Here is a 27958-nt window from a genome sequence, read left to right as displayed (position 1 = left end):
AAAGATAAGTATAGCACAATGCTTACTAAATGAGACTAAGACTTGTCCCATCAAAAATCCTGGACCTATGCCTAAAACACATGTCACAATCCCCGAACTTTTCAAAAATTGGTACATGCTTGAACTTTAATCTCCAGGCCTCACTGGAGCTAGAGACAAGAAGGTAAAAAAGGCTGACAAAAGAAGTCCTGGTATCTTCTATGGTGGGAGAAGGAAACTAGCTAAAGGGAAGAATAAATTAGAGAAAAATTGGAATGATTGAATCGGAACAAGGCAAAGGCTATAAAAAAATTAAGCAGCAGTATCCTCTTGGGGGCCCCTTCCCCACACTATCTCAATGCAAATATCTGTCTGAAACGGTCCCTGGCTAAACTCCACCCATGGGTTGGCCAGTCTTGCCTTGACCAATAGCCTTGACAAGGCAACTTTGACCAATAGTCTTAGAGTATCAGGTGAGGCCAGGGGCCGGCGGCTGGCTAGGGATGAAGAATAAAAGGAAGCACCCTCCAGCAGTTCCACACACTCGCTTCTGGAAAGGCTGAGATTATCAATAAGCTCCTAGTCCAGACGCCATGGGTCATTTCACAGAGGAGGACAAGGCTACTATCACAAGCCTGTGGGGCAAGGTGAATGTGGAAGATGCTGGAGGAGAAACCCTGGGAAGGTAGGCTCTGGTGACCAGGACAAGGAAGGGAAGGAAGCACCCTATGCCTGGCAAAAGTCCAGGCCGCTTCTCAGGATTTGTGGCACTTTCTGACTGTCAAACTGCTCTTGTTCAATCTCACAGGCTCCTGGTTGTCTACCCATGGACCCAGAGGTTCTTTGACAGCTTTGGCAACCTGTCCTCTGCCTCTGCCATCATGGGCAACCCCAACGTCAAGGCACACGGCAAGAAGGTGCTGACTTCCTTGGGAGATGCCATAAAGAACCTGGATGATCTCAAGGGCACCTTTGCCCAGCTGAGTGAGCTGCACTGTGACAAGCTGCATGTGGATCCTGAGAACTTCAGGGTGAGTCCAGGAGTTTCAGCAGTTTCAGAGTTCAGTCTCAAGGCAACTTAGACAACTGAGTATTGATCTGAGGACAGCCGAATCTACCTGCTGGGTGTGAGCTATTTGAAGATACTGGGGTTGGGAGTGAAGAAACTGCAGAGGACTAACTGGGCTGAGACCCAATGGTAATGTTTTAGGGCCTAAGGAGTGCCTCTAAAAATCTAGATGGACAATTTTGACTTTGACAAAAGAGAGGTGGAAATGAGGAAAATGACTTTTCTTTATTAGATTCCGGTAGAAAGAACTTTCATCTTTCCCTCATTTTTGTTATTTGTTTCAAAACATCTATCTGGAGGCAGGACAAGTATGGTCTTTAAAAAGATGCAGGCAGAAGGCATATATTGGCCCAGTCAAAGTGGGGAACTCTGGTGACCAAACAGAGTCTGAGGCTATTCCTATATCAGCTGGACACATACAAAATGCCGCTATCACTTCATTACAAACTTATATCCTCTAATTCCAGATGGGGGCAAAGTGTGTCCAGGGGTGAGGATCAATTGAAACATTTGGGCTAGAGTAGATTTTGAAAGCCAGGGGTGTGTGTGTGTGTGTGTGTGTGCGCGTGCGCGCGTGTGTTTCTTTTAACGTTTTCAGCCTACAACATACGGGGTTTGTGGTGGCAAGAAGACAGCAAGTTTTAAATTTTGGCCTGTGACTAGTGCTGCAAGGGGAACAACTACCTGCATTTAATGGAAGGCAACATCTCAGGCTTTGAGGGAAGTTAACATAGGCTTGATTCTGGGTGGAAGCTGGGTGTGTAGTTTCTGGAGGCCAGGCTGGAGCTCCCAGCTCACTATGGGTTCATTTTTGTTGTCTCCTTTCATCTCAACAGCTCCTGGGAAATGTGCTGGTGACTGTTTTGGCAATCCATTTCGGCAAAGAATTCACCCCTGAAGTGCAGGCTTCCTGGCAGAAGATGGTGGCTGGAGTGGCCAGTGCCCTGTCCTCCAGATACCACTGAGCCCCCTGCCCACGATGCAGGGCTTTCAAAGATAGGCTTTATTCTGCAAGCAATAAAAATAATAAATCTATTCTGCTAAGAGATCACACATGATTTTCTTCAGCTCTTTTTTTATGTCTTTTTAAATATATGAGCCACAAAGGGTTTATATTGAGGGATGTGTGTATGTGTATTTCTGCATGGCTATGTGTGTTTGTGGTGTGCACATGCTCCCCATTTATTTTTACATGAGATTTGAATTTTGATGAGCAAATAAAAGAACAAAGCAGTAAAGACACTGATACACGGGAGTTCTGCAAGTTGGGGGTAAATTGTGCAGGAGAAAGCTGGTAAGAAGAAAGACCTCTATAGGACAGACTCCTCAGAAACATGTTTTGGAAGAGATGGGGAAAGTTTCAGTGAAGACCTGGGTGTTGGATTGCAGCAGAGTAATAAGGATGGTTCTTAATGAAGGGAAAGTGTTCCAAGCTTTCGGAGGTCAAGGTTTAGTCAGGTGTAGCATTTATTTTGTTAGGGGGAATATTATTTCTAATGGCACCTGGCTTTTCATAGCCCTTGTGGATGCCTAAGAAAGTGAGATTAATCCCATGTCCTCAAGTGTGCAGATTGGTCACAGCATTTCCAGGAAGAGACCTCACTGTAAGCTTCTGGGGGAGGTGAGGACTTAGGTGTAAGAAATGAATCAGCAGAGGCTCACAAGTCAGCATGAGCATGTTGTGTCTGAGCAACAGACCAGCACTGTGAGATCAAAAGTAGTGGGAAGAATTTGTACAAGATTAATTGGAAGGCTTACTCAATGGAATTTTTGTATAGTTGGATGTTAGTGCATCTGTATAAGTAAGAGTTTAATGTGATGGTGTTATGGACCTAATGTTTGTCTCCTCACAATTTACATGCTGAATCCCTAACTCCCAACTGACCTTATTTGTAGGGGAGGCTTTTGAAAAGTAACTAGGTTTAGATGAGCTCATAAGAGCAGATCCCCATCATAAAATTTATTTCCTTATCAGAAGCAGAGAGACAAGCCATTTCTCTTTCCTCCCAGTGAGGACACAGTGAGAAGTCAGTCATCTGCAATCCAGGAAGAGATCCCTGACCACAAATCAGCCTTCAGAAACATGAGAAAAAATTCTGTTGTTGAAACCATCCAGTGTTTGGTATTTTGTTATAGCACCTTGCACTGAGTAAGGCAGATGAGGAAGGAGAAAAAAATAAGCTTCGGGTTTGAGTGGACTAGAGACCATGTTTATCTCAGGTTTACAAATCTCCCCTGGTCCCCTAAGTTTCAGTATAAAATACCTACTCTACTACTCTCATCTGTAAGACCCAAATAATAAGCCTGTGCCCTTCTCTCTAATTTTGATTTCTCTCATTTTTACTTCAACATGCTCTACTCTAGCCTTGCAATGTCTTTACATACAGTGAAATGTCAAGTTCTTTATTCTTTTTTTTTTCTTTCTTTCTTTGTTTCTCCTCAGCCTCAGAATTTGGCACATGCCTTTCCTTCTTTCAGGAACTTCTTTCTCCAAAAGTCTCTGCCTGGCTCCATCATATCATAAAGGACCCACTTCAAATGCAGTCACTACCATTTCACAATATGCACTTTTTTTTTTTTAAGTCATAGCAAGTTTCTTAAGAGAGTAAAGAAATAAAAGAATGACTATTGTATAGGCAGAGCACCCCCGAGGACTGCTAGTTGTTCATTTTTATGGTTATTTCTTGATGATATGTTAAACAAGTTTTGGATTATTTATGCCTTCTTTTTTTAGGCCATATAGGGTAACTTCCTAACATTGCCATGTCATTTCTTTTTATTTTTTTCTTTTGATTTAATTTAATTTTACCTTAAATTCCAGGGTACATGTGCAGGATATGCAGTTTTGTTTTATAGGTAAATGTGTGCCATGGTTTTAATTTTTTTTTTCTTGTAAAGTTGTTTAAGTTTCTTATTTACTCTGGATATTAGGCCTTTGTCAGAAGAATAGATTGCAAACATTTTTCCATGTTCTGTAGATTGTCTTTCGCTCTGATGGTAGTTTCTTTTTCTGTGAAGGAGCTCTTTAGTTTAAATAGATTCCGTTAGTCAATTTTTGGTTTTGCTGCAATTGCTTTTCATGTTTTCATCATGAAATCTTTGCCCATGCCTATATCATGAATGGTATTGCCTTGATTTTTTTCTAGGCTTTTTAGAGTTTGGGATTTTTCATTTAAGTCTCAAATCCATCTAGATTTAACTTTTGGATAAGGTATAAGGAAGGGGTCCAGTTTCATTTTTCAGCATATGGCTAGCTAGTTCTGCCCATCATTTATTAAATTGAAAATCCTTTCCCCATTGCTTGCTTTTGTCAGGTTTCTCATTGACCAGATGGCTGTAGATACAATATGCAGTTTCTTCAAGTCATATAATACCACCTGAAATCTCTTATTCATTCATTTATTTCAGTATGTAAGCTGATCTCCTCTACTCACTATAGTGAGGGCACCATTAGACAAAAGAATCTGTCTGTCTAGTTCATATAAGATTCTCAGAATTAAGAAAAATGGATGGCATATGAAACTTAATGGATGACATATGGGACCTAATATGTACTTGTTGAATTAATACATAAAATGCAACAGGAAGAAGTTGACAACTGCAATGATGACCTGGTATTGATGATATAAGAGTCTATAGATCACACTAGAAGCAATAATCATGGAAAACAACTGGAAACGGAAAACAACCACAAACATGAAAGAATCAATACTTCCAGGAAGGTGATCACAGGTCACTTTTCTTGGAGCAGATGAGAGAAAAGTGGAAGTTCGCAGTAACTGTTGAATTGCTGGTTGGCTGATAAAAAGATGGGGCAGCTGTTCACCGATATGCAGGGTTTTAGATGTATGTACCTAAGGATATGAGGTATAGCAATGAACAGACATTCTGTGGGGAATTAGTTTCAAGGCCATTAAAGGACACGACCTGAAGTGTCCTCTCAGGCCAGTCCCCACAACTCAATATAAATGTGTTTCCTGCATATAATCAAGGTTGCCACTTATTTTTCTTCATATCATCGATCTCTGCTCTTAAAGATAATCTTATTGGTTTTGCCTCAAACTCTGTTTGTCACTACAAACTCTCCCCATGTTCCTAAGTAAAACAGATAACTGCCTCTCAACTATATCCAGTAGACTAAAATCCTGTGTCTCTAATATCAGAAATTCAGCTTTAATATATTGGATTGAACGCTTTGAAATTTAGAGTCTCCTTGAAGTACACATGAGGATGATCTCCTAAACTTTATTTCTTGTAAGCATTTATTTCAGGGGGAACACACAAACTAGCATCCCAAACCTCTAAGTATGAGGGCAATAAGCCTTAAGAATATAAACTAAAGTGTTATTCTCTCTGCTGGTAGAAGCGTGCCCTGTCTATTCCTGAAATTGCTTGTTTGAGATGCATGAGACGTGCAGCACCTGAGACACGTGCAGCAGTCTGTGGAATATTGGCAGTGAAGAATGTCTCTGCCTGATTAGATATAAAGACAAGTTAAACACATTACAGCATTACAGCATTAGACTGTAGATCAAGCCTGTGCCAGACACAAATGACCTAATGCCCAGCACGGGCCACGGAAACTTCCTCTATACTCTTGCTTGAACAGAGCAGCACCCTTCTACTCCAACACTGTTAGATGCTCTGGCATAATTTTGCAGATATGTGGAATTTGACATAGACTATTGTTGAGTGATTCAGAGGAAATCTCCTTTGCTCAGATAAGTACACTGACTACAAAATGGATTTTAAAAACATGGTAATAAAACTCAGTTTTCCCCTTACTTCCCTAGTTTGTTTCTTATTCTGCTTTCTTCCAAATAGATGCTTGATAGAGGTGTTTATTTCTATTCTGTTCTAAAAAGTGATGAAATTGGCTGGGCGCTGTGGCTCACGCCTGTAATCCCAGCACTTTGGGAGGCCAAGGCGGGTGGATCACAAGGTCAGGAGATCAAGACCATCCTGGCTAACATGGTGAAACCTCGTCTCTACTAAAAATACAAAAAATTAGCCCGGCATGGTGGCGGGAGCCTGTAGTCCCAGCTATTCGGAAGGCTGAGGCAGGAGAATGGCGTGAATCCAGGAGGCGGAGCTTGCAGAGAGAGAGAGAGAGAGAGAGGATGAAATTGTGTACTCAATGTAGTTTCAAGAGAATTGAAAACCAAGAAAGGCTGTGGCTTCTTCCACATAAAGCCTGGATGAATAACACGTTGTTACATTGTCACAACTCCTGACCCAGGAATTGATGGCTAAGATATTTGTAATTCTTATCCTTTTCAGCTCTAACTTATTCCTATTTGTCAGCATTCAAGTTATTAGCAGCCACTGGTGAAGACTTTGAGAAATAAACTGCACACTGGATGGTGGGGGTAGTGTAGGAAAATGGAGGGGAAAGAAGTAAAGTTTCAAATTAAGCCTGAACAGCAAAGTTCCCCTGAGAAGGCCACCCGGATTCTATCAGAAACTTGAATGTCCATCTTGCAAAACTTCCCTTGCCCAAACTCCACCCCTGAAGTCACAACCCACCCTTGACCAATAGATTCATTTCACTGAGACAGGCAAAGGGCTGGGGGCCAGAGAGGAGAAACAAAAGTCACACAAGAAGCAGAAGTGCAGGTATGCTTCTGGCTCATCTACGATCGCCAGGAAACTCCCAGATCTGACACCGTGGTGCATTGCACTGCTGACGAGAAGGCTGCTGCCACTAGCCTGTGAAGCAAGTTTAGGTGAGAAGGCTGGAGGTGAGATTCTGGGCAGGTAGGTACTGGAAGCCAGGGCAAGGTGCAGAAAGGCAGAATGTGTTTCTGAAAGAGGGACTAGCCCATTGTCTTACATAGTCTGACTTTGCATCTGCTCTGTGATTATGACTGTCCCTCAGTCTCTTGGTTGTCTACCCATGGACCCAGAGGTACTTTGAAAGTTTTGGCTATCTGGGCTCTGACTGTGCAATAATGGGCAACCTCAAAGTCAAGGCACATGGAAAGAAGGTGCTGATCTCCTTCGTAAAAGCTGTTATGCTCATGGATGACCTCAAAGGCACCTTTACTATGCTGAGTGACCTGTACTGTAACAAGCTGCACGTGGACCCTGAGAACTTCCTGGTGAGTACTAAGTACACTCATGCTTTCTTCTTTACCCTTAGGTATTTGCACCATGGGTGCTTTTGAAAGCAGAAGTGGGTTTCTCTTGTGCTATGAGTCAGCTATGGGATATGATATTTCAGCAGTGGGATCGTTTTTGAGAGTTATGTTGCTCTAAATAACATAACTGAAATTTGGTAGAGCAAGGACTATGAATAATGGAAAGGCACTTACCATTTGATAGCTCTGAAAAACATGTCTTATACAAAATTCTGGCCAAAATTAAACTGAGTGTTTTTGGATGAGGGAATGGAAGTTGAGATAGAGGAAATAACATCTTTCCTTTGGTCATTGAAATTTTCTGTGAAAATTAATAGACACTTTTCTGCATAGTCCTGGAAGTCAGAAAATGATCAACTAGAAAGATTAATGGGAAGCTTTTAAAAAGAGGATTGTTTCCTTCTGAATGATGATGGTATACTTTTGTGCGCATGGTACAGGATTCTTTGTTATGAGTGTTTGGGAAAATTGTATGTGTGTGATGACTGGGGACTTATCCTATCCCTTACAGCTCTTTGAAGTACTGTTATCCTATTTTTTAAAAAGGACAGAGTCTCTTAAAAAGTGAAACAATTAATCACACTGTGCTGGGGTAGTGAGTTGGCCTAGCAAGTAAAAGAAGGATAGGACACAATGGGAGGTGCAGCGCTGCCAGTCATGTTGAAGCTGATGTCTATCTCATAATGGTGAACTTACCTTTGTGAGAATAAGACTGAGAGTTGCTCAAACTCTGGTCAAAAAGGAAGTAAGTGTTGTATCTATGTATTGCAAGTCCATCTTGAGGCCTTCTATTCACTATGTACCATTTTCTTTTTATCTTCACTCCCTCCCCAGCTCTTAAGCAACGTGATATTGATTATTTTGGCAACCCACTTCAGCAAAGAGTTTACCCTACAGATACAGGCTTCTTGGCAGGAACCCACAAATGCTGTGGCTAATGCTGTAGCCCTCAAGGGCCATTGAGTTCCCTGTCCACTATGTTTGTACCTATGTCCCAAAAGCTCATTTCCTTTAGACTGGGGACACTGAGGAGAAGAGCAGTATCCTGCCTGCAGATTCAGTTCCTGCATGATAAAAATAAAATAAAGAAATATGCTCTCTAAGAAATATCATTGTATTCTTTTTCTGTCTTTATATTTTACATTGATTCAGCCAAAAGGACCCACCATTTCTGATGAAAATGAAAACATTGGAGAATGGGAGTTTAAGGGTAGAGAAGATACTTTCTTGCAATCCTGCAAGATAAGAGAGAACTTGTGGGTGGCTTTAGTGGAGTAGTTACTCCTAGGAAGGGGAAATCGTCCCTAGAATAAGACAATGTCTTTAGAGAAAGTGAGGGCAATGAAGGTACTCTTTAGAGATGTAAGAGGATTGTCGATAATGTGTAGAGATATGTTAGGACTCAAATTAGAGATTCTGTATAGGCTATTATTTGTATGAACTCAGGATATAGCTCATTTGGTGACTGTAGTTCACTTCTACTTATTTTAAACAACATATTTTGATGATTTGTAATGCAGTGGGGATAGGGCTTCCTAGAGACCAATCAAGGGCCAAACCCTGAACTTTCTGCTAATGTCTTCAATGGTATTAGTGGAGAATTATCTCTAAGGCATGTGAGCTGGCTGTCTTGGTTTACATCTGTAATTCATCTGCTACCTCTGTGACCTGAAACATATGTATAATTCCATTAAGCTGTAAATACGGTAGATTTATCATATTTATTTTCCTTAAAGGATTTTTGCAAGAATTAATTGAATTGATACCTGGAAAGTCTTTATTACACTACCCGATAAATAATAAATCTCTTTGTTTGGCTCTCTGTTTCTATAAATATATACAAGTTTTATTGTTTTTGGTGGTAGTGATTTTATTCTCTTTCTATATATACATATGTGTGCATTCATAAATATATACAATTTTTGTGAATAAAAAAATTACCAATCAATATTGAAAACAACTGATTTCTGTTGAAGACAACAGTCTTGTTTATGTGAGTAAACAGCAGATTAAAAGGCTGAGATTTAGGAATTAGCATGTTAGGTCAAGTTGGTAGAGGAGAATATGGACATTTAAAAAAGGCAGGGTGCTATAAAATTAGGGAAACTGGATGCAGAGGCCACATGAAGCAAGAAAAATGGCTATTGTTTTGAGCAAAAATCACTGAAAATTCTTGCATGTAAGAGTGACATAATAAATAGGGAAATGTAGGAAAATTGATTCACATGTATATATATAGAACTGATTAGACAAAGTCTAACTCAGGTATAGTCAGAGGAGCTTGCTGTAATTATATTGAGGTGATAGATAAAGAACTGAAGTTGATGGAAACAATGAAGTTAAGAAAAAAATTGAGTAAGAAACCATCATGGCAGTGATTGCACAGAACTGGAAAACATTGTGAAACAGAGAGTTAGAGATGACAGCTAAAAATCTCTGCCTGTGAATGAAAAGAAGGAAACATATTGACAGAAGAGAAAATGCCTACAAGCCCCCTGTTTGAATCTGGCAATGAACATAGCCATTCTGTGGCAATCGCTTCAAACTCCTGTACCCAAGACCCTTAGGAAGTATGTGACACCCTCAAACTGACTCAAAATAGGTTTTAGAAGATATAATATCCTTTCCTCTCCAGTTTCACTAATCCCGAAACCTCTTTCTCAAAGTATTTCCTGTATATGTCCACCCCAAAGAGCTCGTCTCACCATATCTCTTGAGTGGGAGCACACAGATAGGCGGTGCTACCATTTAATAGCTTCTGAAATTCCTTTGTCATATTTTTGAGTCCCCACTAATAACCCACAAAGCAGAATAAATAACAGTTGCTCATGTGCAATAATCACTCAACTACTGTCTTGTGGCATACATTAATTAAGCACATTCTTTGAATAATTACCGTGTCCATTCACATTTTAAAATTTCATACTTCTGCTATCCCCTGCCCTTCTGAATGTCATTCTGTATTTTAAATTAAGAGACAAGAGTTCAATTTCCTGTGTTACTTACTGTTCATTTCTCGCTGAGCAGTTTTCACATTCACCTTTACTGGAAAATACGTAAGTACACATCTTGACACACAGGAAAAATATACCAAACTGACATGAAGCATGAATGCTTGTGCATGTAGTCATATAAAATCTTGCAGCAATGTAAACATTCTCTGATACACACATACAGATGTGTGTATATGTCTGTACAATTTCCTATGCTCCATGAACAAACATCCCATGCACACATAAAAACACACACTGTTACAGACGCATACTTGAGTGCATTGACAAAATTACCCCAGTCAATCTAGAGAATTTGGATTTCTGCATTTGACTCTGTTAGCTTTGTGCATGCTGTTCGTTTACTCTGGGTGATGTCTTTCCCTCATTCTGTCCTGTCTATCTTGTACTCATACTTTAAGTCTTAACTTAAATGTTATTTCAACTAAGAAGCTTTTTTTTTTTAATTTTAACTGGGCTAAAAGCCCTGTCTATAAACTCTGCTATAATTATGGGCTTTTTCTTATTATAATATTTAGGATTTTTCTTACTAATGTACTTAATCTGCTCATTATGTATTCCTACCACTAAATATTAACCTCTTTTATGGTAGAGACATTGTCTTGTAAACTCTTATTTCCCTAGTATTTGGAGATTTAAAAAATGATTAAACTATCCAAAAATTAGATCTCTCTTTTCTACATTATGAGTATTACACTATCCATAGAGAAGTTTGTTTGAGACCTAAACTGAGAAACCTTTGGATCTAAAATGACTATGTGATATCTTAGTATTTATAGGTCATGAGCTTCCTTCCTCTGCCTCTATACGGTTGTTCCTTCAATCTCCCTTGCTGTAGTTTGATTAGTCAATGAGTATGTGTCATGCATTTATTCACATCAGAATTTCATACACTAATAAGACATAGTATCAGAAATCAGTTTATTAGTTATATCAGTTAGGGTCCATCAAGGAAAGCACAAACCACTATCAGTTACTCAACCTAGAATTAAATACAGCTCTTAATAGTTAATTATCGTTGTATTAGAAGACCTAAAATATGAAACAAAGGACAGTACAGAAATCTAGATGTTCGTAACATCAGAAAACTTTTTCCGCCATTAGGCCTAAAAGGACAGAAGGAGAAAATGTTTATACCACCATCCAGAACCAGGGGTCTACTGGATTCAATGAGATATTGGGGGCTCCTTGGAGAGAGCCAGAACTGTCTAATGGGGGCATCAAAATATCAACCATAAAAAAGACTGTCTGCTGTAGGAGATCCCTTCAGAGAGAGAGAGCGAGAGGAGAGACAGAAGGCCAGAAATAATCTTGCTTATACTTTCCCTCAGCTAGTGTTTACCATTGCAGAATGTACATGGGACCAAAAGGGTGAGTAAACCTGGGAAATGTCATTTCCTCAAATACAGAGAACACTCAGGGAAGGATGAGGAATAAATTTGAAAGCAGTGTGGTAATTGACAGAAGGAAATTAGGATGTGTCCAGTAAATGAACAATTATAGTGTGTAATGATTATTGCAATGATTAATGTATTGATAAGATAATATGAAAACACAGAATTCAAAGAGCAGTGAACTGAGATTAGAACTGTGGAGAGCACTGGCATTTAAGAATGCCACTTACACTTATAATGTGTCTCCTATGCATTGTTCTGTGCATATGAATATATCATATCAATATTCATTATCTGAACATTATAAATTTGGTACAAAGCGCAAATAATTTATTTTTTCAGGTTAGCAAGAATGTATTATTATTATTATTATCATCATCATTATTTGAGACGGAGTTTTGCTCTGGTTGTCCAGGCTGGAGTGCAATGGCACGATCTAGGCTCACTGTAACATCTACCTACCAGGTTCAAGTGATTCTCCTGCCTCAGCCTCCCAAGTAGCTGGGATTACAGGCGCCTGCCACCATGCCCAGCTAAGTTTGTATTTTTAGTAGAGAGGGGGTTCCATGTTGGTCAGGCTGATCTCGAACTCCTGACATCAGGTGATCCACCCACCTTGGCCTCCGAAAGTGCTGGGATTACAGGTGTGAGCCACCATGCCCAGCCAAGAATGTGAATTTTGTAGAAGGATGTAACCCATATTTCTCTGACCCTAGAGTCCTTAGTGTGTCTCCCATACCATGTGGCTCATCCCCCTTGCATACATTTCCCATCTTTCACCCTATCTTTTCCGTTTCGTTTCAGCTTTTCACTGTGTGTCAAAATCTAGACCCTTATCTCCTATTTACTCTGAAACCAGCAGCAAGTTGAATTCCATTCTAACCAACGTTGACATTATACTAATTAAAATCCATACTGAGTTCTAAAATCATTGGGGATTTTGGGGACTATGTCTTACTTCGTACTTCCTTGAGATTTCACATTAAGTGTTGGTGTTCATTAAAGGTCCTTCATTTAATTTTGTATTCGTCGCACTCTTGGATTCACAGTTATATCCAAACTCTTAAATATAGCTTGTATAGTCCCAGTTCCCAAGTCTGATTTCTAGCTCTGTCCTCTGACCTCGGTGCCAAACCCATATATCAAACTATGTACTGGGCTTATTTGTATAGATGTCCTATAGGCACCTCAGACTCAGCATGGTCGTTTCACTTTTTATACTAAAACTGTTTCTCTTCCAGTGTTTTCCATTTTAGTCATTGGATAGCTACTTGCCCACTCACCAAGCTCAGAGACTTAAAATCATTTCCTTACCTCTAATCAACAGCTCAATTCTGCCTGAATTTGTCCCTGTCTATTAATCACTGCTCTTACTGCCCACAGTCAGGTCCTCATTGTTTCCTGGACAAGAGTAGATGCTATTCTTTCCATGTTAAGACCTTATCCTGGCTGGATGTGGTGGCTTAGGCTTGTAAATCCAGCACTTTGGGAGGCCAAGGTAGGCAGATCACTTAAGGTCAGGAGTTCGAGACCAGCCTGACCAACATGGTGAAACCCCATCTCTACTAAAAATACAAAATTAGCTGGGCATGTGGTGCATGCCTGCAATCCCAGCTACTCCAGTGGCTGATGCAGAAGAATTGCTTGAACCCAAGAGGTGGAGGCTGCAGTGAGCCTAGATCGCGCCATTACACTCCAGCTTGGGCACTAGGGGTGAAACTCCATCTCAGACGAGAAAAGAAAAAAAGACCTTATCCTGTTATACAAACACTCTCAATGCAAGCCTTATATAATAAACATGTAACCAGATCTCCCAATGTGTAAAATCATTTCAGGTAGAACAGAATTAAAGGGAAAAGCCAAGTCTTTGCAATTAACAGACAAAGATCAAATAACAGTCCTCATGGCCTTAAGAATTTACCTAACTTTTTTTTAGAATCAATTTTCTTATATATGAATTGGAAACATAATTCCTACCTCACAAACACATTCTAAGATTTTAAGGAGATGTTGATGAAGTACATCATCTGTAATTTTTAACAGGTAGTGGTAGTGATTTACATAGCACACTGTGATCTGTTCTTGTACGTTCTTTTCCATTCTGTATTCTTGACCTGGTTGTATTCTTTCTAAGCTCCAGATACATATATCTAAGTATATCCTTTTGCATTTTACAAGAGTGCATAAAATACAGTGTATCCGAGACTGAATTTCTGATCTTATCATACCACTAAACTCACAAATGTGGTCCTATTCTTGTGTTCACGATCTCAGTGACTGACATCACCATCATGGTCTAAGTTTGATGATAGATATGGCATTGTCACTTCCTTCCCTCCTGCAACAGAAGCCCAGTTATTTGTCTCCCATTTTCTCTACTTCTAAAATACATTTCTTCACTAAGTGAGAATAATCTTTTAAACATACAAATCAAACCATGCCACCATCTTCCTTGAATTATTCAATATCTTCTCTTGGCTTCCAGATTACAGAAAAATAATTTGTAACAAAGTTTAAAGGTTATTCATGGCTCCTCTCTACCCTATTTTATAACATTTCCCCTTGTGATCAGAATCTCAGTTACATCGTCCATCTTTCTATATACAAATAAAATCATATAGTTAGAACTCACCTCTGGTTACTTTTAATCTAGCAAATGCTGCAAAATGCATTTGTGTTGCTACATGTTAAGCAGCAGTTGATTCTTTTCATTTCTGTCTAATATTCTATTCTTTAACTATACCATAATTTATCAGTTCTACTTTTGACAAACATTTAAGTGGCTACCAGTTTGATGTTTTTATGAATATTGCTGTCATAAGCATTTCTATACACATCTTTGGATATACACATGCATGTGTTTCTGAATATCTAAAAATGTAATTGCTATGTAATAGATTTATCATGTATCCAGCTTTGGTAGATACTATTAAATGTTTTCCAAAGGGGTTATACTATTGCACACTCTCACCAACAGAGTTTGAGAGTTTATATTGATCCATATTATTACCAAAATTTGAACTGTCCATCTTATCTCTTCTCTTGTCTCTTTTTTCCTCTTTTTTCCCTTCCCTTCCTCTCTCTCTTTTCTTTTCTCTCCTCTTCTCTTCTTTCCTCTCTTCCCTTCCCTTTCTCTTTCTCTTCCCTATCCCTTCTCCTCTCTTCTCCCCTCCTTTTTTCTCCTCTCCTCTCCATTATTTGTTTTTTCTTCTTCTCCTCTATCCATTCCATCCTCTCTCTTCCCCTCTTCCTTCCTTCCTTTCACTAGGAAAGGATTGACCTCCTTTCTTTCCCTCAATCCTTCTTTTGGATATGCTCATAGGTGTGTATTTGTCTGCCACTGTGGCATTATTTGAATTCAGAAAAGAGTGAAAAACTACTGAGCTCTTCATTCCTGGGTCTAATTCCACATTTTTTTTAAGAACACAGTTGTAAAATGTTCTGTACTAGCATTTTCCCGGGAACTTCATTAAATTAAATCTGGCTGAATATGGTAAATCTACTTGGCACTTTCTCTGCATTCTTTCTATAGTCATACCATAATTTTAAACAATCATAATATTTGTATATAATATTTGATTTTATCTGTCATTAAAATGTTACCCTTAAAATTCATGTTTCCGGAACCTATTTCAATAACTGGTAAATAACCACCATTCATTTTTTAAATATTCTTTTAATGGACATTTATTTCAATATAATAAAAAATAAGAGTTTTATTATAGGAAGAATTTACCAAAAGAAGGAAGAAGCAAGCAAGTTTAAACGGCAGTAATAGATTTGTCCATTCCAATCTCTTTAAATTCCCTTGGAGACAAAAATCCCTAGAGACAAAGGAGAACGTTATATTGAGTCAACTTGTTAAAACATCTGCTTCTAGACACGTTTTCTTAGTATAAAGTGACAGAAACAAATAAATTAAACTCTAAGATACATTCCACTATATTAGACTAAAACACTTCTGCATAAATGAAACTAGGAGGATATTTTTAGAAACAACTGCTAAAGAGATGTGCTGGAGAGATATGTAGAGGAGAACAGGATTTCTGAGTCAAGACACACATGACAGAACAGCCAATCTCAGGGCAAGGTAAGGGAACAGTGGAATGAAGGCTCATTTTTCATTCTCACAAACCAATGAAACCCTGCTTATCTTAAACCAACCTGCTCACTGGAGTAGGGAGGACAGGACCAGCATAAAAGGGAGGGCAGAGTCAACTGTTGCTTATACTTGCTTCTGACATAACCGTGTTCACTAGCAACCTCAAACAGACACTATGGTGCATCTGACTCCTGAGGAGAAGACTGTTGTCAGTGCCCTGTGGGGCAAAGTGAATGTGGATGCAGTTGGTGGTGAGGCCCTGGGCAGGTTGGTATCAAGGTTACGAGACATGGAAGCTGAGCATGTGTAGACAGGGAAGACTCCTGGGTTTCTGATAGGCACTGACTCTCTCTGTCCCTTGGGCTGTTTTCCTACCCTCAGGTTACTGGTAGTCCACCCTTGGACCCAGAGATTCTTTGAGTCTTTTGGGGATCTGTCCTCTCCTGCTGCTGTTAATGGGCAACCCTAAGGTGAAGGCTCATGGCAAGAAGGTGCTAGGCGTCTTTAGTGATGGCCTGGCTCACTTGGACAACCTCAAGGGCACTTTTTCCCAGCTGAGTGAGCTGCACTGTGACAAGCTGCACGTGGATCCTGGGAACTTCAGGGTGAGTCCAGGAGATGCTCCACTTTTCTCTTTTTACTTTCTAACCTTACATTTTGGTTCTTTTACCTAGCTGCTCTTCCCCCACGTTTTTGTCTATTTTACTATATTTTATCATTTAATGCTTCTAAAATTTCGTTAATTTTTTATTTCAATATTCTGCATTTTTTCCTTCCTCACAATCTTGCTATTTTAAAAATTAAATTATTTAATATCCTCTCTTTCTCTCTCAACCCCCTCCCTTCATTTTTCCTTCTCTAACCACAACTCAAATTATGCACGCCAACTCTCATCTGCTAATTCTGCACTTAGAATAATCCTTTTGTCTCTCCACATGGGTATGGGAGAGGCTCCAACTCAAAGAGGAGAGGCATAGAATGCTGTTTTAGAGGCTATAAGTCATTTTACAATAAGGAATAATTGGAATTTTATAAATTCTGTAGTAAATAGGATGGAAAGGAAAGTGAATATTTGATTATGAAAGATTAGAAAGTTACACTGGGGGTGGGGCAGAATCATTATTAGGAGACAGCCCATCATCACACTGATTAATCAATTAATTTGTATCTATTAATCTGTTTATAGTAATTAATTTGTATATGCTATATACACATACAAAATTAAAACTAATTTGGAATTAATTTGTATATAGCATTATACAGCATATATAGCATATATGTACATATATAGACTATATGATTGTTAAGTACATAGAGAGTGTGTATAGTATAGATATATGTTATATGTATGCATTCATATATGTACTTATTTATGCTGATGAGAATAACCTGGGGATCAGTTTTGTCTAAGATTTGGGCAGAAAAAAATGGGTGTTGGCCCAGTTTCTCAGAAGCCAATCTTCTGTTAGCCAAATTTCTCTGTTAACCATATGCGTGTATCTGCCTACCTTTTCTCCGCAGCTCCTGGGCAACGTGCTTGTGTGTGTGCTGGCCCACAACTTTGACAAGGAATTCACCCTACAGGTGCAGGCTGCCTATCAGAAGGTGGTGGCTGGTGTGGCTAATGCCCTGGCTCACAAGTACCATTGAGGTCCTGGACTGTTTCCTGATAATCATAAGTAGACCCTATTTCCCTAGATTCTATTTTCTGAACTTGGGAACACAACGTCTACTTCAAGGGTATGGCTTCACCTAATAAAGAACGTTCAGTTCAACTTCCTGATTAATTGCACTTATTTCATTTTCTTGCCCAGGTATGTAAGAAGGTTTCTGAGGGTCTACAGATAGAGAGCACTTGCGTATTTTACAAAGAGGACATGGGAAATGAGAAAGGCAAGGGAACCGTACAAAGCATTAATGGATGACATTTCTACCTCCAAAGAAAAGAAATTATCAAGAACTCTTCATATAGAGATGATACTGGCACTGCAGAGGCTCTAGGGAAGACCTCAACCCTAAGACATAGCCTCAAGGTTAATCATATGATTAAACTCCAACAATTACTGAGAAAATAATGTGCTCAGTTAAAGGCATAATGTTTGCTCAAGACAGTGTTATGCTCTCTTTCTTCCTACTTCCTTTGCCTGCATGTGTTAGCCCATAATACTATACCCCATCAAGTGTTCCTGCTCCAAGAAATAGCCTCCTCCTCTTACTTGCCCCAGAACATCTCTGTGAACAATTTCCTCTGATCTTCCCATATTTCGGTTAAGATTCATTGCTCACGTATTACTTGTGAACTCAGCCTTAATAAACTTTTCGATACTACCCAAAAAATCTTTCCAAACCCTCCCCCACACCATTTTTTATATTTTTCTTATTTATTTATGCACACACACACTCCATGCTTTATAAACAATTCTGCCTATTCTTCACCTTCTTACATGCCTACTGTGCCTTGTATTAAATTCATCTATAGGCAGCAAGAAAATATTTATTCAAGAAAATGAATGAATGAATGAATGAGTAAATGAGTAAATGAAGAAATGATTATTCCTTGCTTTAGAAGTTCTGGAACTAGAGGACAATATGAATCATACCATTGCACAGTGTTTCTTTGTCGTTAATGCTACAACAAACAAAGAAGAAGCATGCAGTAAACAACCAAACAGTCATTTCCTTTCTGATCATAGGTAGTAATTTTTTTTCTTTGAGAACCATTTTTGCCATAGGTAAAATTAGAAGGACTTTTAGAACTTTCTCACTCGTATACATTTTTATAAATCTGTATTATATGCCTGTTGATTAATTGTAAACTTACTTGAATACCTAAACAGAATCTGTTGTTTCCTTGTGTTTAAAAGTGCTTTCATAGTAACTCTGTCTGTACTGCCGGAATATATTGACAATGCATTATAGTTAACTGTTTTGATCACAATATTTTGAATTGACTGGCAGCAGAAGCTCTTTAATATCCATGTGTTTTCCTTAAGGCATTATACATAGTAGGCACTGAGGACTCTTTATATCTGAAGAGGATATTTAGGAACCACTGGTTTACATATCAGAAGCAGAGCTACTCAGGGCATTTTGGGGAAGATCACTTTCACATTCCTGAGCATAGGGAAGTTCTTATAAGAGTAAGATATTAAAAGGAGATACTTGTGTGTTATTCAAAAGACAGTAAGAGAGACTGTAGACCTTATGATCTTGATAGGGAAAAACAAACTACTTTCCTTTCTCCAAAAGTCAAAACAAGAGCAAATATATCTTACTATACCTTCTTCTATTCCTACACCATTAGTAAATCTAGGCAAGACGTTGGCCTTAAAAATCCCAATACCGGAGAATTCATGAGAACATCACCTGGATGGGACATTGCCGAGCACATACAATTACTATAGGCCAGTCATTGCTATCTTCACATTGAGGATAAGGAGGTCAAGAGATGAAAAACGACTTGGCACCTTGTTATTATATTAAAATTATTTGTTAGAGTAGAGCTTTTGTAAGAGTCTAGGAGTGTGGGAGCTAAATGATGATACACATGAACACAAAGAAGAGATCAACAGACATGCAGGTCTACTTGAGGGTTAAGGGTGGGAAGAGGGAGAGGATGAAAAAAGTACCTATTGGGTACTAAGTTTATTAGCTGAGTGATGAAATAATCTGTACATCAAAACCCAGTGACATGCAATTTACCTATATAAGTTGTACATGTACCCCCAAATTTAAAATAAAAGTGAAAACAAATATAGGAGTGGAATTAATTCCTCAAGATTTGGCTTAAATTTTATTTGATAATTTATCAAAAAGTTGTTTTCCTTTTCTCACCATGGCATTGCTTTATAAACCATGCTCAATGTGTCTGAATGAAAGGGTGCATGTGTGTGTGTGTGTGTGTGTGAGAAAGAGAGGGAGGGAAGAACGGAGGAGAGGACACAATAATGTGAATTTGAGTTTACAAACATTTTTAAATAAAATAATCTAATGTCAGGATAATTTAGCATAATAATCTCTTAAATCATCCATCTCTTGAGCTTCAGAGCAGTCTTCTAAATTAATGCCTACATGTTTGTAAAGGGTGTTCAGACTGAAGCCAAGATTCTACCTCTAAAGAGATGCAGTCTCAAATTTAACTGAAGACTGTACCTCTGCTCTCCATAAATTGACACACCATGGCTCACTTAATGAGGTTTAAAAAAAAGCTAATTCTGAATGAAAATCTGAACCCAGTAGAGGAAATATTGATGAACAAGGTGTAGACTGAAATATAAATTTCTCTGTAATAATTATGTATATACTTTAGCAAAGTTGTGTCTATGTCGACTTCATTGCTTTTTGGTAAGAAATACAACTTTTTAAAGACGACTAAACTATCCTATTTCCAAACTATTTTGTGTGTATGCAATTTGTTTCTATGGGTTCTGGTTTTCTTGGGGCATTTTTAGTTCATTTTAATTAATTAATTCTGAGAAGATGCTGAATTGTGTTTACTGAGAGACTGTGTATCTGGGAGAGAAGTCAGCAGCAAGTAGCTAGACTGTGCTTGACCTAGGAACATATACAGTAGATTGCTAAAATGTTTCACTTGGGGAATTTTAGGTTAAACAGCAGAGCATGTATAAAAATACTCTAGTTGAGTGCTGCTTTTGAAACAAATGACAAAACCACACTCCCATAGATGAGTGTCATGATTTTCATGGAGGAAGTTAATATTCATCCTCTAAGTATACTCAGACTAGGCCCGTTCTGGTATAAAATATTAGGACTTAAGAAAGATTAATAGACTGGAGTAAAGGAAATGGACCACTGTTTCTCTCGCTGTCTCTTTTTTGAGGACTTGTGTGTGTGTGTGTGTGTGTGCGCGCGCGCATAGTGGTAAGTGGGGCTGGAATAAAAGTAGAATAGACCTGCACCTGCTGTGGCATCCATTCACAGAGTAGAAGCAAGCTCACAATTGTGAAGATGTCAGTGAGCTTGAGTAGTTTTTCAGGAACTTTGAATGCTGATTTAGATTTGAAACTGAGGCTCTGACCATAACCAAATTTGCACTATTTATCACTTCTTGAAACTTATTTTTGTCTGGTATGCCTGGGCTTTTGATGGTCTTAGTATAGCTTGCAGCCTTGTCCCTGCAGGATTATGGGTCATAGAAAGAAAAGTCTGCATCACACTCTAGTCACACTAAGTAACTACCATTGGAAAAGCAACCCTTGCCTTGAAGCCAGGATGATGGTATCTGCAGCAGTTGCCAACACAAGAGAAGGATCCATAGTTCATCATTTAAGCAAGAAAACAAAATAGAAAAACTTAGGAAAACTATTTCTGAGCATAAGAAGTTGTAGGGTAAGTCTTTAAGAAGGTGATAATTTCTGCCAATCAGGATTTCAAAGCTGTTGCTTTGACAAGTTTGGTCTTTCAGAATAATATAAATACAATCTATATGATAATTTCATAAGGTCTGTGGATTTTCTTTGACCTGGGATATTTGCAAAAGACATATTTCAACTTCCACAGAACACTTTATTTCACATATACACGCCTCTTATGTCAGGGATGTGAAATAGAGTCTTGAAAACAGTCTGAATCTAAAACAATGCTAATGCTAATGCAGGTTTAAATTTAATAAGATAAAATCCAAAATCTAAGAGTCAAGTCAAATCTATATATTTTAACGTTTAAAATATTTTAAAGACCTCTTTTCCCAGGATTCAACATGTGAAATCTTTTCTCAGGGATACACGTTGCTAGATCCTCATTGCTTTAGTTTTTTACAGAGGAATGAATATAAAAAGAAAATACTTGAACTTTATCTCTCTTACCTCTATAATCATACATAGGCATAATTTTTTAACTTAGGCTCCAGATAGCCATAGAAGAACCAAATGCTTTCTGCATGTGTGAGAATAATCAGAGAGAGATTTCTTCACAAGTACCTGATGAAGGTTGAGACAGGTAGAAAAAGTGAGAGATCTCTATTTAGCAATAACGGAGAAAGTATTTAAGAGAATCAAGCAATGGAAATAAGAAATTTGTAAATTTCCTTCCAATAACTAGAAATAGAGGATCGAGTTTCTTTTGGTTAACCTAAATTTTATTTTATTTTATATTATCTTATTTTATTTTATTTTGTGTAATTGTAGCTTCAGAGTGTTAAAGCTGAAAGGAAGAAGTAGGAGAAACATGGAAAGTAAAAGTGTAACACTTTCCTTACTAAAAGGACATGGGCTTCCAGGTAGGGGCAGGATTCAGAATGACTGACAGAGCCCTCAGGGAACAAGGAGACTCCACACTGACCTCATAAATGCTTGCTACCTTTGCTGTTTTCTTTACATCTTTTAACAGCAGGAAGCAGAACTCTGCACTTCAAAAGTTTTTCCTCACCTGAGGAGTTAATTTAGTACAAGCGGGAAAAGGTGCAGGGGGATGGGAGAAAGGAGATCATGTTGGAAAGCTATAGAGATAGAAGAGTAAATTTTAGTAAAGGAGGTTTAAACAAATAAAACATAAAGAGAAATAGGAACTTGAATCAAGGAAATGATTTTAAAACTCAGTGTTCTTAGCGGACTAGAGGAAGAACTAATCTGAGCCAAGTCTGGAAGACCTTTTCCCTTCCTACCAGTACTTTTTAAGTCACAGAAGCTTCTTTGTTCCCCGAGACACTTTTGCAGATTAGTCCAAGCAGAAACAGTTAGATGTCCCCAGTTAACCTCCTATTTGACATCACTGATTACCCCATTGTTAGTCACACTTTGGGTTATAAGTGACTTTTTCTTTATTTGTATTTTTTACTGCATTAAGGGGTCTCTAATTTTTTTATCTCTCATTTCCCAAAACCTAATAAGTAATTATTGCACAGAACACATTGATTTGTATTTATTCTATTTTTAGACACAATTTATTAGCATACATGAGCAAATTAAGAAAAACAAAACAACAACAAATGAATGAATGCACATATATGTATATATTTTCTTTTCTTACCAGAAGGTTTTAATCCAAATCAGGAGAAGATATGCTTAGAACTGAGATAGAGTTTTCATCCATTCTGTCCTGTAAGTATTTTGCGTATTCTGGAGACACAGGAAGAGATCAATCTATATATCCCTAAGCTGAATTATGGTAGGCAAAATTCTTCCACTTTTAGTGCATCAATTTCTTATTTGTGTAATAAGAAAATTGGGAAAGCGATCTTCAATATGCTTACCAAGTTGTGATTCCAAATATTAGGTAAATACATTTACAAAGGAGGATGTTTTTAGTAGCAATTTGTACTGATGGTATGGGGCCAAGAGATATGTCTTAGAGGGAGGGCTGAGGGTTTGAAGTCCAACTCCTAAGCCAGTGCCAGAAGAGCCAAGGACAGGTATGGCTGTCATCACTTAGACCTCACCCTGTGGAGCCACACCCTACAGTTGGCCAATCTACTCCCAGGAGCAGGGAGGGCAGGAGCCAGGGCTGGGCATAAAAGTCAGGGCAGAGCCATCTGTTGCTTACACTTGCTTCTGACACAACTGTGTTCACGAGCAACCTCAAACAGACACCATGGTGCATCTGACTCCTGAGGAGAAGACTGCCGTTACCACCCTGTGGGGCAAGGTGAACGTGGATGAAGTTGGTGGTGAGGCCCTGGGCAGGTTGGTATCAAGGTTACAAGACATGCTTAAGGAGGCAAATAGAAGTTGGGCATGTGGAGATAGAGAAGACTCTTGGGCTTCTGATAGGCACTGACTCTCTCTGCCTATTGGGCTATTTTCCCACCCTTAGGCTGCTGGTGGTCTACCCTTGGACCCAGAGGTTCTTTGATTCCTTTGGGGATCTGTCCTCTCCTGATGCTGTTATGGGCAACCCTAAGGTGAAGGCTCATGGCAAGAAAGTGCTTGGTGCCTTTAGTGATGGCCTGAATCACCTGGACAACCTCAAGGGCACCTTTGCCCAACTCAGTGAGCTGCACTGTGACAAGCTGCATGTGGATCCTGAGAACTTCAAGGTGAGTCTATGGGACCCTTGATGTTTTCTTTCCTCTTCTTTTCTATGATTAACTTCATGTCATAGGAAGAGGATAAGTATCAGGGTACAGTTTAGAATGGGGAAGAGACAAATGATTGAATCAGTGTGGAACTCTCAGGATCATTTAGTGTCTTTTATTTGCTGTTTATAACAATTGTTTTCTTTTGTGTTTAATTCCTGCTTTCTTTTTTTTCTTCTCCGCATTTTTTATTATTATACTTAATGTCTTAATGCTGTGTATAACAAAAGGAAATATCTTTGAGATACATTAAGTAACTTAAAAAAAACAGCTTACACGGTCTGCCTAGTACACTACTATTTGGAATATATGTGTGGTTATTTGCATATTCATAATCTACCTACTTTATTTTCTTTCTTTTTAATTAATACATAATCATTATACATATTTATTGGTTAAAGCATAATGTTTTAATATGTATACACATTGCATATTGACCAAATCAGGGTAATTTTGCTTTTGTAATTTTTTAAAATGCTTCTTGTTTTAATATACTTTTTTGTTTATTTTATTTCTAATACTTCCCCTAATCTCTTTCTTTCAAGGCAATAACCATACAATGTATCATGCTTCTTTGCACCATTCTAAAGAATAACAGTGATAATTTCTGGGTTAAGGCAATAGCAATATTTCTGCATTTAAGTAGAATATTTCTGCATATAAATTGTAACTGATGTAAGAGGTTTCATATTGCTAATAGCAGCTGTAATCCAGTGATCATTTTGCTTTTATTTTATGGTTGAGATAAGGCTGGATTATTCTGAGTCCAAGCTGGGCCCTTTTGCTAATCATGTTCATATCTCTTGTCTCCCTCCCACAGCTCCTGGGCAACGTGCTGGTGTGTGTGCTGGCCCATCACTTTGGCAAAGAATTCACCCCGCAAGTGCAGGCTGCCTATCAGAAAGTGGTGGCTGGTGTGGCTAATGCCCTGGCCCACAAGTACCACTAAGCTCACTTTCTTGCTGTCCAATTTCTACCAAAGGTTCCTTTGTTCCCAAAGTCCAACTACTGAACTGGGGGATATTATGAAGGGCCTTGAGGATCTGGATTCTGCCTAATAAAAAACATTTATTTTCATTGCAATGGTGTATTTAAATTATTTCTGAATATTTTACCTAAAAGTGCATGTGGGAGGTCAGTGCATTTAAAACATAAAGAAATGAAGAGCTAGTTCAAACCTTGGGAAAATACACTATATTATGAACTCCATGAAAGAAGGTGATGCTGCAAACAACTAATGCACGTTGGCAACAGCCCCGATGCCTATGCCTTATTTACCCCTCAGAAAAGGATTCAAGTGGAGGTTTGACTTGGAGGTTAAAGTTTTGCTATGTTATATTTTACATTACTTATTGTTTTAGCTGTCTTCATGAATGTCTTTTCACTATTCATTTGCTTATCCTGCACCTCTCAGCCTTGATTCCACTTAGTTCTCTTGCTTAGAGATATTACTTTTCCCTTAAAGTGTTCCTCCCATGTTTTATGGCCAGATGGTTTCTTCTCACCTGGCCACTTAGCCTTAGTTGTCTCTGTTGTGTTATAGAGGTCTACTTGAAGAAGGAAAAACAGGGGGCCATGGTTTGACTGTCCTGTGAGCCCTTCTTCCCTGCCTCCCCTACTAACAGTGCTCCGGAATCTGCAATGCTAGTCTCCTGGAACTTTCACTCTTTCACAGTCTGCTTTGGAAGGACTGCGCTTAGAGTGAAAATGTAGGACTGAGAAGAATGTGAAAGGGGGCTTTTTGTAGCTTGGTATTCACTGTTGCCTTATTACCCTGTCATAGGCTCACGCCAAATGGAAGTCCCATTCTTCCTCAGGATGTTTAAGATTGGTAAGTGATTAGAGGTCTGCTCGCTCCCTTATCGTGCCCCTTATGGTGCTTCTGGCTCTGCAGTTACTAGCACAGTGTTACCATCAACAACCTTAACTTCATTTTCTTATTCAATGCCTAGGTAGGTAGATGCTAGATTCTGGAAATAAAATATGAGTCTCAGGTGGTCCTTGTCCTCTCTCCTAGTCGAATTCTGAATCTAGTTGACAAGATTCTGAAATCAAGGTGTATAATCAGTAATACGTGATGATAGAAGGGTATATAGAAGAATTTTATGATATGAGAGGGTGAAACCCTCAAAATGAAATGAAATCAGACCTTGTCTTACACCATAAAAACAAATTTCAAAATGGGTTAAAGATTTCAACTAAGACTTAAAACCATAAAAAATTTTAAAGAAGTCATAAGAAGAAAATTGTAATGTTCATGTTGCCGTCATTTTTTGAATTTCATATGAGAAGCAAAGGCAACAAAAGGAAAAATAAAGAAGCAAGGCTACATCAAACTAAAAAAATTTCCACACAAAAAAGAAAACAATCAACAAGTGAAAGGTGACCTATGAAATGACATATTTGCAAATCAAATATTTATTATATATTTTGGTTAATATTCAAAACATATAAGAAACTCGTATGATTCCATAGCAAACAAAAAATTAAAAAATGGGAAAAGAAAAAAATTAAAAAGAAAGAAATCCTGCCATTTATGGCAGAATTGATGGACCTGGAGGATGTAACACTAAGGAAAATAAGACAAAAAGACAAATACTGCACAATCTTGCTCATATGTGAAATCTAAAAAAGCGAAACTCATGGAAACAGAGAGTAGAGGTGTAGTTTCCAGGGGTTGGGAGTGGGAGAATCAGGAAACTATTATTCAAGGGGTATAAAATTTCAGTTATGTGGGATGAATAAATTCTAGATATCCAATGTACAGCATCATGACTGTAGTTACTTGTACTGTGTGTATATTTAAAATTTGCTAAGAGAGTAGTTTTTTTTTTTTTTTTTTTTTTTTTTTGAGATGGAGTTTTGCTCTTGTTGTCCAGGCTGGAGTGCAATGGCAAGATCTTGGCTCACTGCAACCTCCGCCTCCCGGGTTCAAGCAAATCTCCTGCCTCAGCCTCCCGAGTAGCTGGGATTACAGGCATGCGACACCAAACCCAGCTAATTTTGTATTTTTAGTAGAGACGGGGTTTCTCCATGTGGGTCAGCCTGGTCTGCCTGCCTTGGCCACCCAAAGTGCTGGGATTATAGGCATGAGCTACTGGGCATGATTGAGAGTAGATCTTAAAAGTGCTTACCACGAGAAAAAGGTAACTATGTGAGATAATGGGTAAGTTAATTAACTTGATTGTGGTAATCATTTCACAAGGTGTACATATATTAAAACATCATGTTGTACACCTTAAATATATATAATTTTTATTTGTGAATCATGCCTCAATAAAGTTGAAGAATAATAAAAAGGGACAAAATATATATCACATGAATAAAAAAACTAAAAATAAAAAATTGCATCTCGATGATTACAATTGCATTCTTGATTTTTCAGACACAAATATCCATTTGACTTTTTACTCTTTTCCAAAACAGTACAATAAATTTTAGCACTTTATCTTCATTTTCCCCTTCCCAATCTATAATTATATATATATTTTTTAGATATTTTGTATAGTTTTACTCCTAAGATTTCTTCTTATTATTAAATAGTGAAGAAATGTTTACACTTATTTACAAAACGTTTTACATGCTTTTCTTAATTTCTAATCTTCCCTCTAAGTTTATTCTATTTTTTTCTGAGTATCCTTAATATTATCTCTTTTTGCTGGAAATACCTTGTTACTTTTGGTTTATCTAAAAATGGTTTCATTTTCTTTATTCTAAAAGCATATAAAATTAATATCACTCATGTGTAAGTCAGATAGTGGAATAAATAGAAATCCAAAAACTAAATCTCACTAAAATATAATAATCTGATATATAAAAATATAGCTTTTAAATTTAGCTTGGAAATAAAAAACAAATAGTAATTGAACAACTACACTCTTTGGAAAGAGTAAAGTGAAAAGCTTAACTGTATACACCACAATCGATTACACAATTAGGTGTGAAAGTAAAATCCAGTCATGAAAATCTAGAATAATAATATGGGAAGACATGTATACAATCTTAGAGATAAGAGTGGTTTTTAATTATCAACCCAAAGTAGAAGCTATCAAGAGAGAAATAAATTCAGTCAACAATAAAAGCAATTTAAGAAGTTATTCTAGGCTGGGAGTGATGGCTCACTCCTGTAATCCCAGCACTTTGGGAGGCCTAGACCAGTGGATCACGAGGTCAGGAGTTCGAGATCAACCTGGCCAACATAGTGAAACCTCATTTCTACTAAAACTATAAA

At 38.1% G+C, this 27958-nt stretch overlaps 4 protein-coding genes across 6 annotated transcripts; all 4 read left to right on the top strand.

Moving 5' to 3' along the window:
* The first annotated feature begins 466 nt into the window (after positions 1 to 466).
* LOC105535917 (hemoglobin subunit gamma) lies at positions 467 to 2101 on the top strand. Its single transcript, XM_011975169.1, has 3 exons — positions 467 to 664; positions 788 to 1010; positions 1885 to 2101. Exons 1-3 carry the CDS (start codon positions 573 to 575, stop codon positions 2011 to 2013), a joined length of 444 nt encoding a protein of 147 aa, XP_011830559.1. The 5' UTR covers positions 467 to 572; the 3' UTR covers positions 2014 to 2101.
* A 2522-nt stretch (positions 2102 to 4623) lies between these two features.
* LOC105535928 (hemoglobin subunit epsilon-4-like) lies at positions 4624 to 8295 on the top strand. Its single transcript, XM_011975179.1, has 4 exons — positions 4624 to 4662; positions 6588 to 6805; positions 6927 to 7149; positions 8023 to 8295. The coding sequence occupies exons 1-4, from the start codon at positions 4624 to 4626 to the stop codon at positions 8149 to 8151; spliced, it is 609 nt and encodes a 202-aa protein (XP_011830569.1). The 3' UTR covers positions 8152 to 8295.
* A 7360-nt stretch (positions 8296 to 15655) lies between these two features.
* On the top strand, positions 15656 to 17470 carry LOC105535915 (hemoglobin subunit delta-like). Its single transcript, XM_011975164.1, is given in 4 exon segments — positions 15656 to 15962; positions 16077 to 16149; positions 16151 to 16300; positions 17217 to 17470. Coding segments are annotated over 4 exon segments (444 nt in total). The 5' UTR covers positions 15656 to 15870; the 3' UTR covers positions 17346 to 17470.
* Positions 17471 to 20182: 2712 nt separating this feature from the next.
* LOC105535916 (hemoglobin subunit beta) lies at positions 20183 to 24810 on the top strand. 3 transcript variants are annotated; one of them, XM_011975168.1, is made up of 4 exons: positions 20183 to 20191; positions 23209 to 23335; positions 23466 to 23688; positions 24548 to 24810. In XM_011975168.1, exons 2-4 carry the CDS (start codon positions 23244 to 23246, stop codon positions 24674 to 24676), a joined length of 444 nt encoding a protein of 147 aa, XP_011830558.1. In that variant the 5' UTR covers positions 20183 to 20191; positions 23209 to 23243; the 3' UTR covers positions 24677 to 24810. The 3 variants fall into 3 exon arrangements, with proteins under 3 accessions (XP_011830558.1, XP_011830557.1, XP_011830555.1); XM_011975167.1 differs by lacking the exon at positions 20183 to 20191 and having other exon boundaries at positions 23069 to 23335; XM_011975165.1 differs by lacking the exon at positions 20183 to 20191 and having other exon boundaries at positions 23196 to 23688.
* Positions 24811 to 27958: the final 3148 nt, after the last annotated feature.

This window comes from Mandrillus leucophaeus, unplaced genomic scaffold, assembly GCF_000951045.1.
Source record: "Mandrillus leucophaeus isolate KB7577 unplaced genomic scaffold, Mleu.le_1.0 Scaffold1518, whole genome shotgun sequence".
NCBI lineage: Eukaryota > Metazoa > Chordata > Mammalia > Primates > Cercopithecidae > Mandrillus > Mandrillus leucophaeus.
Note: the sequence above shows the minus strand (reverse complement) of the source record. Positions and strands in the feature narration are given on the sequence as shown.